The 12,216-nt window shown below is 41.2% G+C and overlaps 1 protein-coding gene across 1 annotated transcript; it reads left to right on the top strand.

Annotated features, from left to right (window-relative positions):
• The first annotated feature begins 3,632 nt into the window (after window positions 1–3,632).
• LOC117288842 lies at window positions 3,633–12,203 on the top strand. Its single transcript, XM_033769694.1, has 5 exons — window positions 3,633–3,670; window positions 4,769–4,992; window positions 8,810–9,502; window positions 10,088–10,624; window positions 11,870–12,203. The coding sequence occupies exons 1-5, from the start codon at window positions 3,652–3,654 to the stop codon at window positions 12,083–12,085; spliced, it is 1,689 nt and encodes a 562-aa protein (XP_033625585.1). The 5' UTR covers window positions 3,633–3,651; the 3' UTR covers window positions 12,086–12,203.
• Window positions 12,204–12,216: the final 13 nt, after the last annotated feature.

Below are 12,216 nucleotides of genomic sequence, written 5' to 3'. Positions count from 1 at the left end.
CTCAAAATCTAAATCTGAGGTCTCGAAATCAAATTCGTGAAAAATTACTTCTTTCTCGACAACTACGTTACTTCAGAGGGGGAGCCGTATCTTACAATATACTATCAACAGCTCTCAATTGCTTATTACGAACGAAAGTTTTTATGCTAAAAATTATTTTCAGTAATTACCAATGTGTCCAGTGCCTTTAACCACTGAGCCATATGGTTGATAAAGCGAAAAGAAAACCATACAAATTTGTAATTTCAGGCTTAGTTCCGCATAATATTAGCCAATAAAACAAACCATTAACTCAACGCATAGGCCCATGTACAGCAATGGGCACATTTACTGTTTGGCATAATACACACAGCTGCTGCTGTAGACTTGATTCAAGTCCCATTCTCGTGTGAGAGGTCCCTAAGCATATCACCCCAACTTATAAAACAACACGTAGCATAACACAGTACAGTGCAACCTTTTGCAGAGGTGATCCTTTGTTTTAGCAGCGGCGCGGCGGCGCTGTACTGCTCAAAAACATTGGGAACAAGGATGATCCTAACTGTTGAATGGGAAATGCTATTCCCCATGGGCGAATAGGTCTTTTTGATCGCCTGTGCGGATGGGAGTAATAGTGAATGTCACGTGAAGTAAGTTCCACCAATCAAACGACAAGGATCTGTATGTCAGTTATATAATATAAAACATTGTGAGAAACGGCTCCCTCTGAAGTTACGCAGTTTTCGAGAAAGAAGTAATTTTCCACGAAATTGATTCCGAGACCTCAGATTTAGATTTGGAGGTCTCGAAATCAAGCATCTGAAGGCACACAACTTCGTGTGGCAAGGGTGTTTTTTCTTGCATAGTTATCTCGCAATTTCGTCGACCAATTGAGGTCAAATTTTCACAGGTTTGTTATTAATGTATGCATATATGATGCTGAGATACACCAAGTGAGAAGACTGGTCTTTGACAATCCAATAGTGTCTGGTGTCATTAGAGGATTTGGGTACTTTTTGTAACACAATGTCCAAAGATTTACATTCAGCTTACACGGTTTGAAGATAATGATGGTAGAAAACTTCCCTTGAAATATTAGTTGCTAAGGTGCTGTATAGTTTTTGAGAAATGAGTAAAACCACTCACGAAAATAATGTTCGTCTCGCTAAAACCGAGACACTGGTAAATACGATCTAGCATGCTAAAACTGTGAACATTATTTTCGTGACATTGTTTTACTAATTTTCTGAAAAACTACAGCATCTCAGCAAGTAACATTTTTAGAGAAGCTTTCTACTATCATGATCTTCAAACTGTGTAAGTCTGTAGATATTGTGTTTTGTAAGTACCCTTTAACCGGAATGCAAACTGTAAAGTACTTTACGGTAAAGCCAAACATAGGCTGTTCTTTATCAGTAAACTCGTTAAAATTAAAGTGAGAAATTTAATAGAACTTATCTGTTGCTAACTGCTAACCAACTAATTAAAAGGGCCTACGGTTATAAATGCAAACATAGTTAATGGCCTGACGTTTCGACCCTAGCAGAGTCTTCTCGAAGGCTAAATGTTAGGGTTACAATTAGGGTTAGGGTTAGTGTTAAGAACAAACATGCTTGATTAATTTACCTCTTGTGTTTTTATGTTTTTATTTGGCAGAAATTTCTTAAAATTTTGGCTAAAGTTTTATTTAAAGCCATTGGACACTTTCGGTAAACAGTATTGTCCAAAGGCCCACACACTTCGTGTATCACAACTTATGTTTAAAATAACAAACCTGTGAAAATTTAGGCTCAATCGGTCATCGGAGTCGGGAGAAAATAACGAGAAAACCCACCCTTGCTTCCGCACGTTTCGCCGTGTCATGTCGACATGTGTTTACTATAATCCGTAATTCTTGATGTCGAGAATTGGTAATTGTTGAAATTTTTTCTCAACACGTAAAGCATTTCATGGAATAATATTTCAAGAGAAGTCTTTTACCATTACCTTCTGTAAACCCTGCAAGTTATTTGTATCTGTGGACTTTTTCTTGTTTTTCTGTTCCAAAAGTGTATAATGGCTTTAATGCTGGACTTTCCCCTTGCTGTTTTGCTTTTTGTTTAACCTATTTATCGGGTCAGCCTCAGTTCCGCTCTACGTCTGTCTTAGTCCGTAGCTGTCAAACGTGGTGAAAGAGCTGTTTTATACGTTTTTAGAGCACTGTTTGGTTATATATTGTCTCACAGTGGAAGGTACCACCGAGTTATCTCGGTTCGGGTATCAAGAAGAGCTGATTATATTTTCCTCAGAGTGCAAACATCTGTTCCTTTTATGTGATTCGGCGATTAACGAAAATGGAGTGATCTGTAATAATTACCGAAAGGGTGTGTTGTTATAAGCCGATTGTCTATTCTTATCACAAGGCACGGCTAACACTTTTTTGCAGTATTACTCCTTCCCCCCCCCCCCAAAAAAAAAAAAAAAAAAAAACCAAATAATCAATATTGGGGAAAACAAACACTGTCTACAGGGCAATAGTTCAAAGCTACAGAGCCGTGCTGTTTGATCACCATGAGCATGCATGTGTAATGAAATGAGATGATTTGGGTGGGTGTTTTTTTTATAAGTTATGCAACATACTTGTGTCAAAACGATGACAACATGACGTTTCCAATAATTTGTTTTAAATTCCACAAAATGGGACAGAACGGCTATTACCTTGAATGCCTGTGTATATGAGGCTATAGGCATACACATTGATTGTTGACAGTGGTATACTTGTTCGGTTTGCTTGTCTCTCTTTGAAAAAAAAAATGGCTACACATTATAGTGTCATTATAAAACTATATACAAAGTCTTGATTCTGAGACATACATACACGCCTAATAGCCTTCGGCTATAATTACGTTTTAGTTGCGGCTTTAGATGGTTAGCACAAGTCTTGGTCGTTTTATTTCACGCGTGAAGCGCAAGAGCAACAAGTTCCGGAGATTGCTATTTTTACCACAATGGCATCTCTAACTTTACCGCGGGAAACTTTCTCGCGGCGAAATTTAGAACTTTACCGTGGAGTGGAATTGTGAACTTTACCTCTGCAATTCGCTAACTTTACCTCGGCCGACCTTACTACGTTGTAACATTACCGCGGGGCAATTGCTAACTTCACGCTGGAGTTGTTGACGGAATCGCAGAATGTGTCACCATGACAAAGTGATACTTTGCAAGAACCGTTCCTACCACATCTTTATGCTTGGTAGTTTATGCTGACATTTGCGCGTCTGTTAACATCAAATTTAGCTCCCGTTGGTGGGTAGTACCAAAGCGCCAGAAAACTGTATCGTGGCGAATGATTTATCAGTTTTCTTATCGCTGCGTATTCAACAATGACCCAAACTGTAAATGTTTTTTTAATGTGCGAAGAGACAGATGGTCCAATTTTAACATATTATTGGCCGATAAAACTTGTTTTTTTTTTGCCGATAAGAAAATGACATTATTTTCTTATCGACCTTTCCAACCGGAGGTACCATTGGTATCTCTAAAACGCAAGTCTACGCCACTGAGCGTACCAAGCCATCCAAGCATTGTCCAAACTCCAACACGTGATTTTGGTGGATGTATTTAAACGGCCCCACGCGTTTGAAGCTTCACCGCACAGGCAGCTTATGCGACATTGCAACGAGGTTGACAATCATGATGACTGGAAGAAAGGGTAAGACACGGGGTGAGAAGCCAAGATAAAATTTTCCATTTATAGCAAAACTGTTAGTGTTTAAAAAAAAAAAATCGATTACCGGACAATCCTGTCAGCTTTCAATTTGAACACCAACTATCAATTCCTTTATTCAGCATCATCCTTCGGGTTCCTTTTCTCCAAAAGCTTATTCCATCTGTTTAACCCCTATTAATTTTATTCCTGGTGGTGTTTTTTTATTTTATTTTTTTATTTATTTAAAGGCACCGGTTGGTAATTACTCAAATTGTTAGCATAAAAACTTGGAAAAAAACGTGCCATCTGAAAGCACACTCAAGGTTTTTTCTTTCAATATTCTCTTGCATCTTCGATGACCAATAATAAGGAAAAGCGGGTCAACATTTTTACAGATCTGTTTTTGATGCAAAAGTTGGGATACGCCAAGTGATAATGCTGGTGTTTATCATTTACATTAAAGGAACACGTTGCCTTGGATCAGACGAGTTGGTCTTTGAAAAGCGTTTGTAACCGTTTGTTATCAAATTAATATGGTTGGAAAGATGTTTTAAAAGTAGAATACAATGATTCACACAGGTATTACTCGAAATTGCACGGTTTTCCTTTTACGTAGTGAACTGACACGGCTATTTATGGGATTCAAAGACTTGACTCGTAATGAGGTAAAACCGCAATTTCGAGTGAAACTTGTGTGGATCATTGTATTCTACTTTTAAAACACCTTTCTAATCATATGCATTTTTTAACAAACGGTTACAAACGCTTTTCAAAGACCAACTCGGCCGATCCAAGACAACGTGTTCTTTTAAGGGTCCTGGGGTCGGTTTCACAAAGAGTCAGGACTAGTCCTAAACTTAGGACTAGTCTACTTAGGACTAGTCCAAGGAGATACTAAAAATGTAAGGTTAGTCCAAGTTAGGACGAGTAAGTCCTAACTCAAGATGTCCTAACTAGAGTCCTTAAGTCTTTGTAAAATCCACAGTGCCTTTATAAAGGTCACACTTATCCAAAATATCGTGCGTCGCAAGGCTATACTTTTTGCAATATAAAACGGTTGTAGGTTTTACTTGCATCATATTATCGGGTTTTTTTTATCAGACATGATAATGCACCCTGTGCATCTTGTCACGTGGTTTGGGCTCCTGGTACTCTGTCCTCAGCTGATCTCCGCATCCTGCTTTACGTGTGGAAGCAACGCAACCGTCCTGAACTACTGGCCGTCCAAGTACTTCAATGCACGGTTTGAAATTCCTATCACCAGCAACGTGTCGGGAGGCTGGAATGTTGCTCTAAAATTCTCCAAACCAGTCATAGATGTTAAGGTCTGTATAAAAAAAGTGTTTTCTTCTATGGCGTTCATATCGGTCACTTTGTGACTTATAAACTCACAAGGTGTTGTAGACTTTTTCGGATGATTTCCTTATCGTCCTTATAAAAAACTTATCATTCTGGTACGATCAATTGCTACCATTGGAAGGAACCCGACTAATATGAGACCTTGTGCGCGCTTCGAAAAAGAGCAAGTTGTCAAGATCGTTACGTAAGTTCACACTCAAAATTCATTTGATTAAGTTACCCAAAACGTGTGATGTATGTGTAGACCCCGGGCCCAGGCGAAGGGGGTGGGAGGGTTCTGAAAATAAGGATGAAACAGCCAGTTATGGAGTGATCATAATTTTATTGTGTCTCCTCACTCACAGTCATCCAGAATATGACTTATAACTACATTATAACAACTTAAGGATAACTTTCCGTATGGCGCCACCACTTTTTCACAATTTCTTACAAAAAGGGATATCTTATTGAGGTAAACTAGATACTGTATTATTTCATATCGTATGAAAAAGTGGTGGCGCCATACGGAAACTTTTCCCAACTTAAACCCAATACAAAAGCTATCTACAACTTAAAACTCTAATCTACAAGACAGTTTGGGGAAACACCTTTATGTAAGTCAAAACAACTTGACTCCACTTGTTGTGATAAACAATCATTCACACAAGCTCTGCAGCACATATCATGTAAACACTCTCAGTTTTGCTACTGTTGGTCATAAACCGACACAAAAGAAAAACATAAGGTGGTTTGACTAAAGAAAAACAAAGAATTGGATAGATTAAGAAAAACATAAGAAAACCCACTTGTCCTTGGCCAACCTGTTCCTATGGAAACCTCTTTGGCCTACCCTGACCATAGCCTTGGGGCATAGCACTGATTACCAAACCATCTGTTGTGGTGCCACTCAGACTATATCTAGCCCTTGTCCAGCCTGTGCATTACCCAATGCGGGTGGACTCAAAGTGTGCCCTAGCTATACCCATACATGTATGTGGCTATAGTCAATGGATACTACCAAAGTGTATTTATCTACAAAACTATCATGACTTTTCTTCACCAATTGCAAGTAAATGGAAAAGTCAATGAACACAAATTTAGCCTAAATCAATCATCTATGGGGTTTCACATACCCAAATCAATTAATCAAAATATCAATAGGGAACAAAACATTAACTTTAGAAAACTATTACTCAATGGAACTTTCTAGACCACCTTTTTAGCAAAACCTATAGGGCTTAAAACAATGGACCTAAGTGAAAGTCTTGGAACAAATTTGAATAGAAATATCTCTTTTACTATTAGATTAAAATGACTAAAATGATGCTAAATTGAGCTATGTAATGTGAACTTTTAATTAAAGTATAACTGAAATCCACATACCTGAAAATAAGGATGAAACAGCCAGTTATGGAGTGATCATAATTTTATTGTGTTTCCTCACTCACAGTCATCCAGAATATGACTGGCTGTGGGCCACACACAAAACCACATCACTCCCCTACCTGCTGTTCCTCACTGGGGGGTCCAGCATTAGGCTGTTGATAAACTGGTGGGTTAGCGTGAAGGCTCTTAAATTTTTAGGGGGGTGAAAATAAACTACTTATATTTTTATCTTACAAGGGGGCGGTCCCTACATATGTTTGAACGATTCGAGGTGTAGCCTGCGGGCTATCTGAAGCATTGGATAAATTTCCGCATGGCGCCACCACTTTTTCACTCTTTTTTTACAAAAAGGGATATCTCATTGAGGTAAATTAGATACTATTTTATTTCATATCAGATGAAAAAGTGGTGGCGCCATACGGAAACTTTTCCGATTTTGATATCAGACGTGCTAGGGCCAAGGATACGGAGTGGATTGGACCAATTGATGGGGCTAAATTAAATGGTGCTTTTCGAGCTGGCAGAGCTACATGGTAATGCTTCCCTGGAAAAGATAGCGGAAAAGTTTTCGTATTGCGCCACCACTTTTATATTCGATATGAAATAATAAAGTATCTAATTTACCTCAATGAGATATCCCTTTTTGTAAAAATGAGTGAAAAAGTGGTGGCGCCATACGGAAAGTTATCCAAGATGGCTGTTATTGTCACAACTTTTGTGTCGGTGGTTTTCGCTAACTTGCTAGTGCATCATTTCCATCAAACGTTTCTGTGATGATGTCATGCAAGTAAATGGCTTCTTATTGGTCAACACATGGAGCTATCAAAGCGAGCAAATGTACTGTCATAATATGCATATAACTTTTCTCCTACCCAAAAAAAGGAAAGTAAACCATGGCCCCAAAACGAGGGTGGTAAAGGTGCTTCGCGACTTTGCTGCTCGTGCTGGTCTTTTTTCATGTGAGCGTGATATCTGGGTGTGCCGGGTGCGCCTTGACGAGGCTAACCCGTACCTGAATAAGGAGTATGTTCACCACCTCGCCTCAACATTTATTTAGAATATTAATGTTGGTTTCTCTATTGTTCTTTTCTTGATATTGTCAATTATTTTTCTTACAGATTTGGAATGCAGATGTTGAAAGCAAAAACAAAGAGTCAACATTGTACATCCTGAAGAACAAACACTGGAACGCAGACCTCTTACCAGGAGACATTCTGGAGATGGGTTTCAACGCTATAATCTTGGAGCCAGCACCCATCAAGTTCACCGTCCGTCTTATCGGTCAAGAAGACTGCGGAACCTGCGCTGGAGATTCTGACTATCCCACCCAACAACCTAACTTCCCCACCCAAGACCTCACCCAACAACCTAACTTCCCCACCCAAGACCCCACCCAACAACCTAACTTCCCCACCCAAGACCCCACCCAACAACCTAACTTCCCCACCCAACAACCTAACTTCCCCACCCAAGACCCCACCCAACAACCTAACTTCCCCACCCAAGACCCCACCCAACAACCTAACTTCCCCACCCAACAACCTAACTTCCCCACCCAAAACCCAACCCAACAACCTAACTTCCCCACCCAAGACCCCACCCAACAACCTAACTTCCCCACCGAAGACCCCACCCAACAACCAGACAACCCCACACAAGCACCAACAGACAGACCCATGGCATCCTGTTTTACATGCGGAAGCAACGCAACCGTCCTGAACTACTGGCCAAATTACTTCTATGCATGGTTTTCGATTCCTATCACCAGCAACGTGTTGGGAGGCTGGAATGTTGCTCTCAAATTCTCCAAATCAGTCATCGATGTCGAGGTTTGTGGCTTATCAACTCATAAGTTTAGCTCTGCAGTGTCTGTTTCAGTAGACTGTATATTAAAAAATATTTAATTGATGCTGTGTACGAAGATGAGGGGATTTCATACAGGAAGCCAAAGGTGTGTGCTGTAAACGCAGAACCGATCCCCCAAACTTTGCTTATTGTAAACTGAGCGGAAACAATGGCAATACAGCAGTCTTTTGGTTGTATGGCTTCTGACCTGCAACCTGAGCAAGGAATTTTACTCTGTTCATCCCAACATACGGTTTACATTGTGTTCTTTTCTTGATATTTTCTAATTACTATGTGTACTGAAGATACGCTTTGAAGGTGTTGTTTGGGGTGGTCATATTTCTTACAGCTGGGTTTTGGTGCTAAATTAGGTAATAGACTGTGCAGTCTCGTAAGTATTCAGACAGACCAGTTAGTGCGAGTTTGTTTCCTTCATTATAGGTTAAAACAATGTACGTGGGACCAAAGTGGTATCCAGAATGTTCCACTGTCTGCGAGACTTGCATGGTCTATTACATGGAATGCTTTTTTATCGTCTGGTCGTATTGTAGTAACACATTTTATTTTGTACAGATTTGGAATGCAGATGTTGAAAGCACAAACAATGAGTCGACATTGTACATCCTGAAGAACAAACACTGGAACGCAGACCTCTTACCAGGAGACATTCTGGAGATGGGTTTCAACGCCATGTTCTTGGAGCCAGCACCCATCGAGTTCACTGTCCGTCTGATCGGTCAAGAAGACTGCGGAACCTGCGCTGACTACCCCACCAAAGAGCCAGACTACCCCACCCAAGACCCCACCCAAGAACCAGACTTGCCCACCCAAGACCCAACCCAACAACCTAACTTCCCCACCCAAGACCCCACCCAACAACCTAACTTCCCCACCCAAGACCCCACCCAACAACCTAACTTCCCCACCCAAGACCCCACCCAACAACCTAACTTCCCCACCCAAGACCCCACCCAACAACCAGACTTCCCCACCCAAAACCCAACCCAACAACCTGAATTCCCCACCCAAGACCCCACCCAACAACCAGACTTCCCATCCAAAGACCCCACCCAACAACCAGACAACCCCACACAAGCACCAACAGACAGACCCATGGCATCCTGTTTTACATGCGGAAGCAACGCAACCGTCCTGAACTACTGGCCAAATTACTTCAATGCATGGTTTTCGATTCCTATCACCAGCAACATGTCGGGAGGCTGGAATGTTGCTCTCAAATTCTCCAAATCAGTCATCGATGTCGAGGTTTGTGGCTTATCAACTCATAAGTTTAGCTCTGCAGTGTCTGTTTCAGTAGACTGACTGTATATTGAAAAATATTTAATTGATGCTGTGTACGAAGACGAGGGGATTTCATACAGGAAGCCAAAGGTGTCTGCTGTATACGCAGAACCGATCCCCCAAACTTTGCTTATTGTAAACTGAGCGGAAACAATGGCAATACAGCAGTCTTTTGGTTGTATGGCTTCTGACCTGCAACCTGAGCAAGGAATTTTACTCTGTTCATCCCAACATACGGTTTACATTGTGTTCTTTTCTTGATATTTTCTAATTGCTATGTGTACTGAAGATACGCTTTGAAGGGGTTGTTTGAGGTGGTCATATTTCTTACAGCTGGTGCTAAATTAGGTAATAGACTGTGCAGTCTCGTGCGTATTCGGACAGACCAGTTAGTGCGAGTTTGTTTCCTTCATAGGTTAAAACAATGTACGTGGGACCAAAGTGGTATCCAGAATGTTCCACTGTCTGCGAGACTTGTATGGTCTATTTACCATGGAATGCTTTTTTATCGTCTGGTCGTATTGTAGTAACACATTTTATTTTGTACAGATTTGGAATGCAGATGTTGAAAGCACAAACAATGAGTCAACATTGTACATCCTGAAGAACAAACACTGGAACGCAGACCTCTTACCAGGAGACATTCTGGAGATGGGTTTCAACGCCATGTTCTTGGAGCCAGCACCCATCGAGTTCACTGTCCTTCTGATCGGTCAAGAAGACTGCGGAACCTGCGCTGACTACCCCACCAAAGAGCCAGACTACCCCACCCAAGAACCATACTACCCCACCCAACAGCCAGACTACCCCACCCAAGACCCCACCCAAGAACCAGACGACCCCACCCAAGACCCCACCCAAGAGCCAGACTACCCTACACAAGCACCACCAGGTAACTGGACTACATCCGACTTTGCTGACCTTACTACATCGACAGAGCTGCCCTTTTTCGACTGCCCGTTAACCAAGGTCAAGTACGTCTGGCAGGGAGGATACCGCGGGAAATTCTGGATCCCGATCCAAACTGAAGTTGTTGGTGGATGGTTGGTCCGTCTTGACTTCTCGCAGGAGATCTTACACCTTGAGGTAAGAGTTTGTTGAGTTTGAGGTTGAACAAAGAAACATTTACCAGAGCGGCATTTGAACCTGCCACATTTGGATTAATGTGCCGGTGCTCTACCAGCTAGCTAACCCTAATGTTGACTTCATATTGTTTTGTTTGGTATCTGTGTTGAGGGGTGCAGTGCTATTGTTTGACTTATTGCATACCTTTCCCTGGTACACGGATTCAGTCCCTGGTGACCAAGCCGACTTATCCTCCAGTTTGCCAGGTCAAACTACATTCTAAACACTCCCGAATTTCGGGTCCCAGCCTAACCAATTGCTTGGTCTTGAAACTGGTTAAAATAGTGATTTTGACTCCAATGTGTCAGTATGACACACTTTTGGGTCAGTTTGATTTAGATTCCTGGCCAGACTGACTCAGAAAGGGCTGGGCCTCTGCAACCTGGTATCTGATGACCCGAGGACTGATATCTGAAATGACATTCGTCTGACACAGAGTTTTAGGCCAGACTGGCCATACAAAAGCAATATAACACAAATGAGCCGGACCTAGTTATTTAAAGACAGTGGACACTATTGGTAGTTGTCAAAGACTAGCCTTCACAGTTGGTGTATCTCAACATATGCATAAAATAATAAACCTGTGAAAATTTGAGCTCAATCGGTCATCGAACTTGCGAGATATGAATGAAAGAAGAAAATACCCTTGTCACACGAAGTTGTGTGCGTTTAGATGGTTGATTTCGAGACCTCGAGTTCTAAACTTGTCTCGAAATCAAATTTGTGGAAAATTACTTCTTTCTCCAAAACTATGGTACTTCAGAGGGAGCTGTTTCTCACAATGTTTTATACCACCAACCTCTCCCCATAACTTGTCACCAAGAAAGGTTTTATGCTAATAATTATTTTGAGTAATTACTAATAGTGTCCACTGCCTTTAACTTCATTACATAGCCACCAGCGTAAAAAATAATTCATTGTTGTAATTATTCTTAATTTTTGTTCTTTCAATTTTTAAAATTATTGTCAAGTGCACCTTACCAATGGGAGACTTTTGGAGACACTAGGTGGCAGCAGACTTACCATGTAAATCCATTTTTCTCAGAGATGTGTGCGCACGCTCAAACTGTGTAAACAGTTGAAAATTTACGTGGCAAGTCTCCTACCACCGAGCGTTCCAAAGTCTCCATATTGCTAATCGGCATCGGGTACTTCAAGGCAATGTAAATTCATATCTTCTAATAATTACGCCTATTTTACCCACAGCCATTTAGGGCCGACATTGACAGTGAGAGCATTGACCACAGGACGTTCTTCTTGAGGAACAAGGACTACAACGCCGACCAGGCAGCGGGTACCGTAATGATCGGTCAGTTCCAGGCTTCCGTAGAGACCACGTCCCTGCCGTCTTTCACTGCTGTTATGATGGGTCAACCCAGTTGTTCCCCTTCCTCTCCCACCACGCCTACTTATTTTCCTTAAGAAAGATGTCATAATAGCTTCCTATCACTGTCATCCTGGTAATCATTTTAATTCTTATTATCATATTAAGCATCCTCAAACAAAGGTTGATCTCGTGAATAAAGCAATGCAAATGTTACATGATGGGCCTA

Source organism: Asterias rubens, chromosome 4, assembly GCF_902459465.1.
Source record: "Asterias rubens chromosome 4, eAstRub1.3, whole genome shotgun sequence".
NCBI lineage: Eukaryota > Metazoa > Echinodermata > Asteroidea > Forcipulatida > Asteriidae > Asterias > Asterias rubens.
Note: the sequence above shows the minus strand (reverse complement) of the source record. Positions and strands in the feature narration are given on the sequence as shown.

What these genes read in the sequence shown, in the direction of transcription:
- LOC117288842 (XM_033769694.1), top strand. An exon ending in AACCAGTCATAGATGTTAAG is followed by an intron (nt 4,993 to 8,809) that starts GTCTGTATAAAA and finishes TATTTTGTACAG; the next exon opens with ATTTGGAATGCAGATGTTGA. An exon ending in AATCAGTCATCGATGTCGAG is followed by an intron (nt 9,503 to 10,087) that starts GTTTGTGGCTTA and finishes TATTTTGTACAG; the next exon opens with ATTTGGAATGCAGATGTTGA.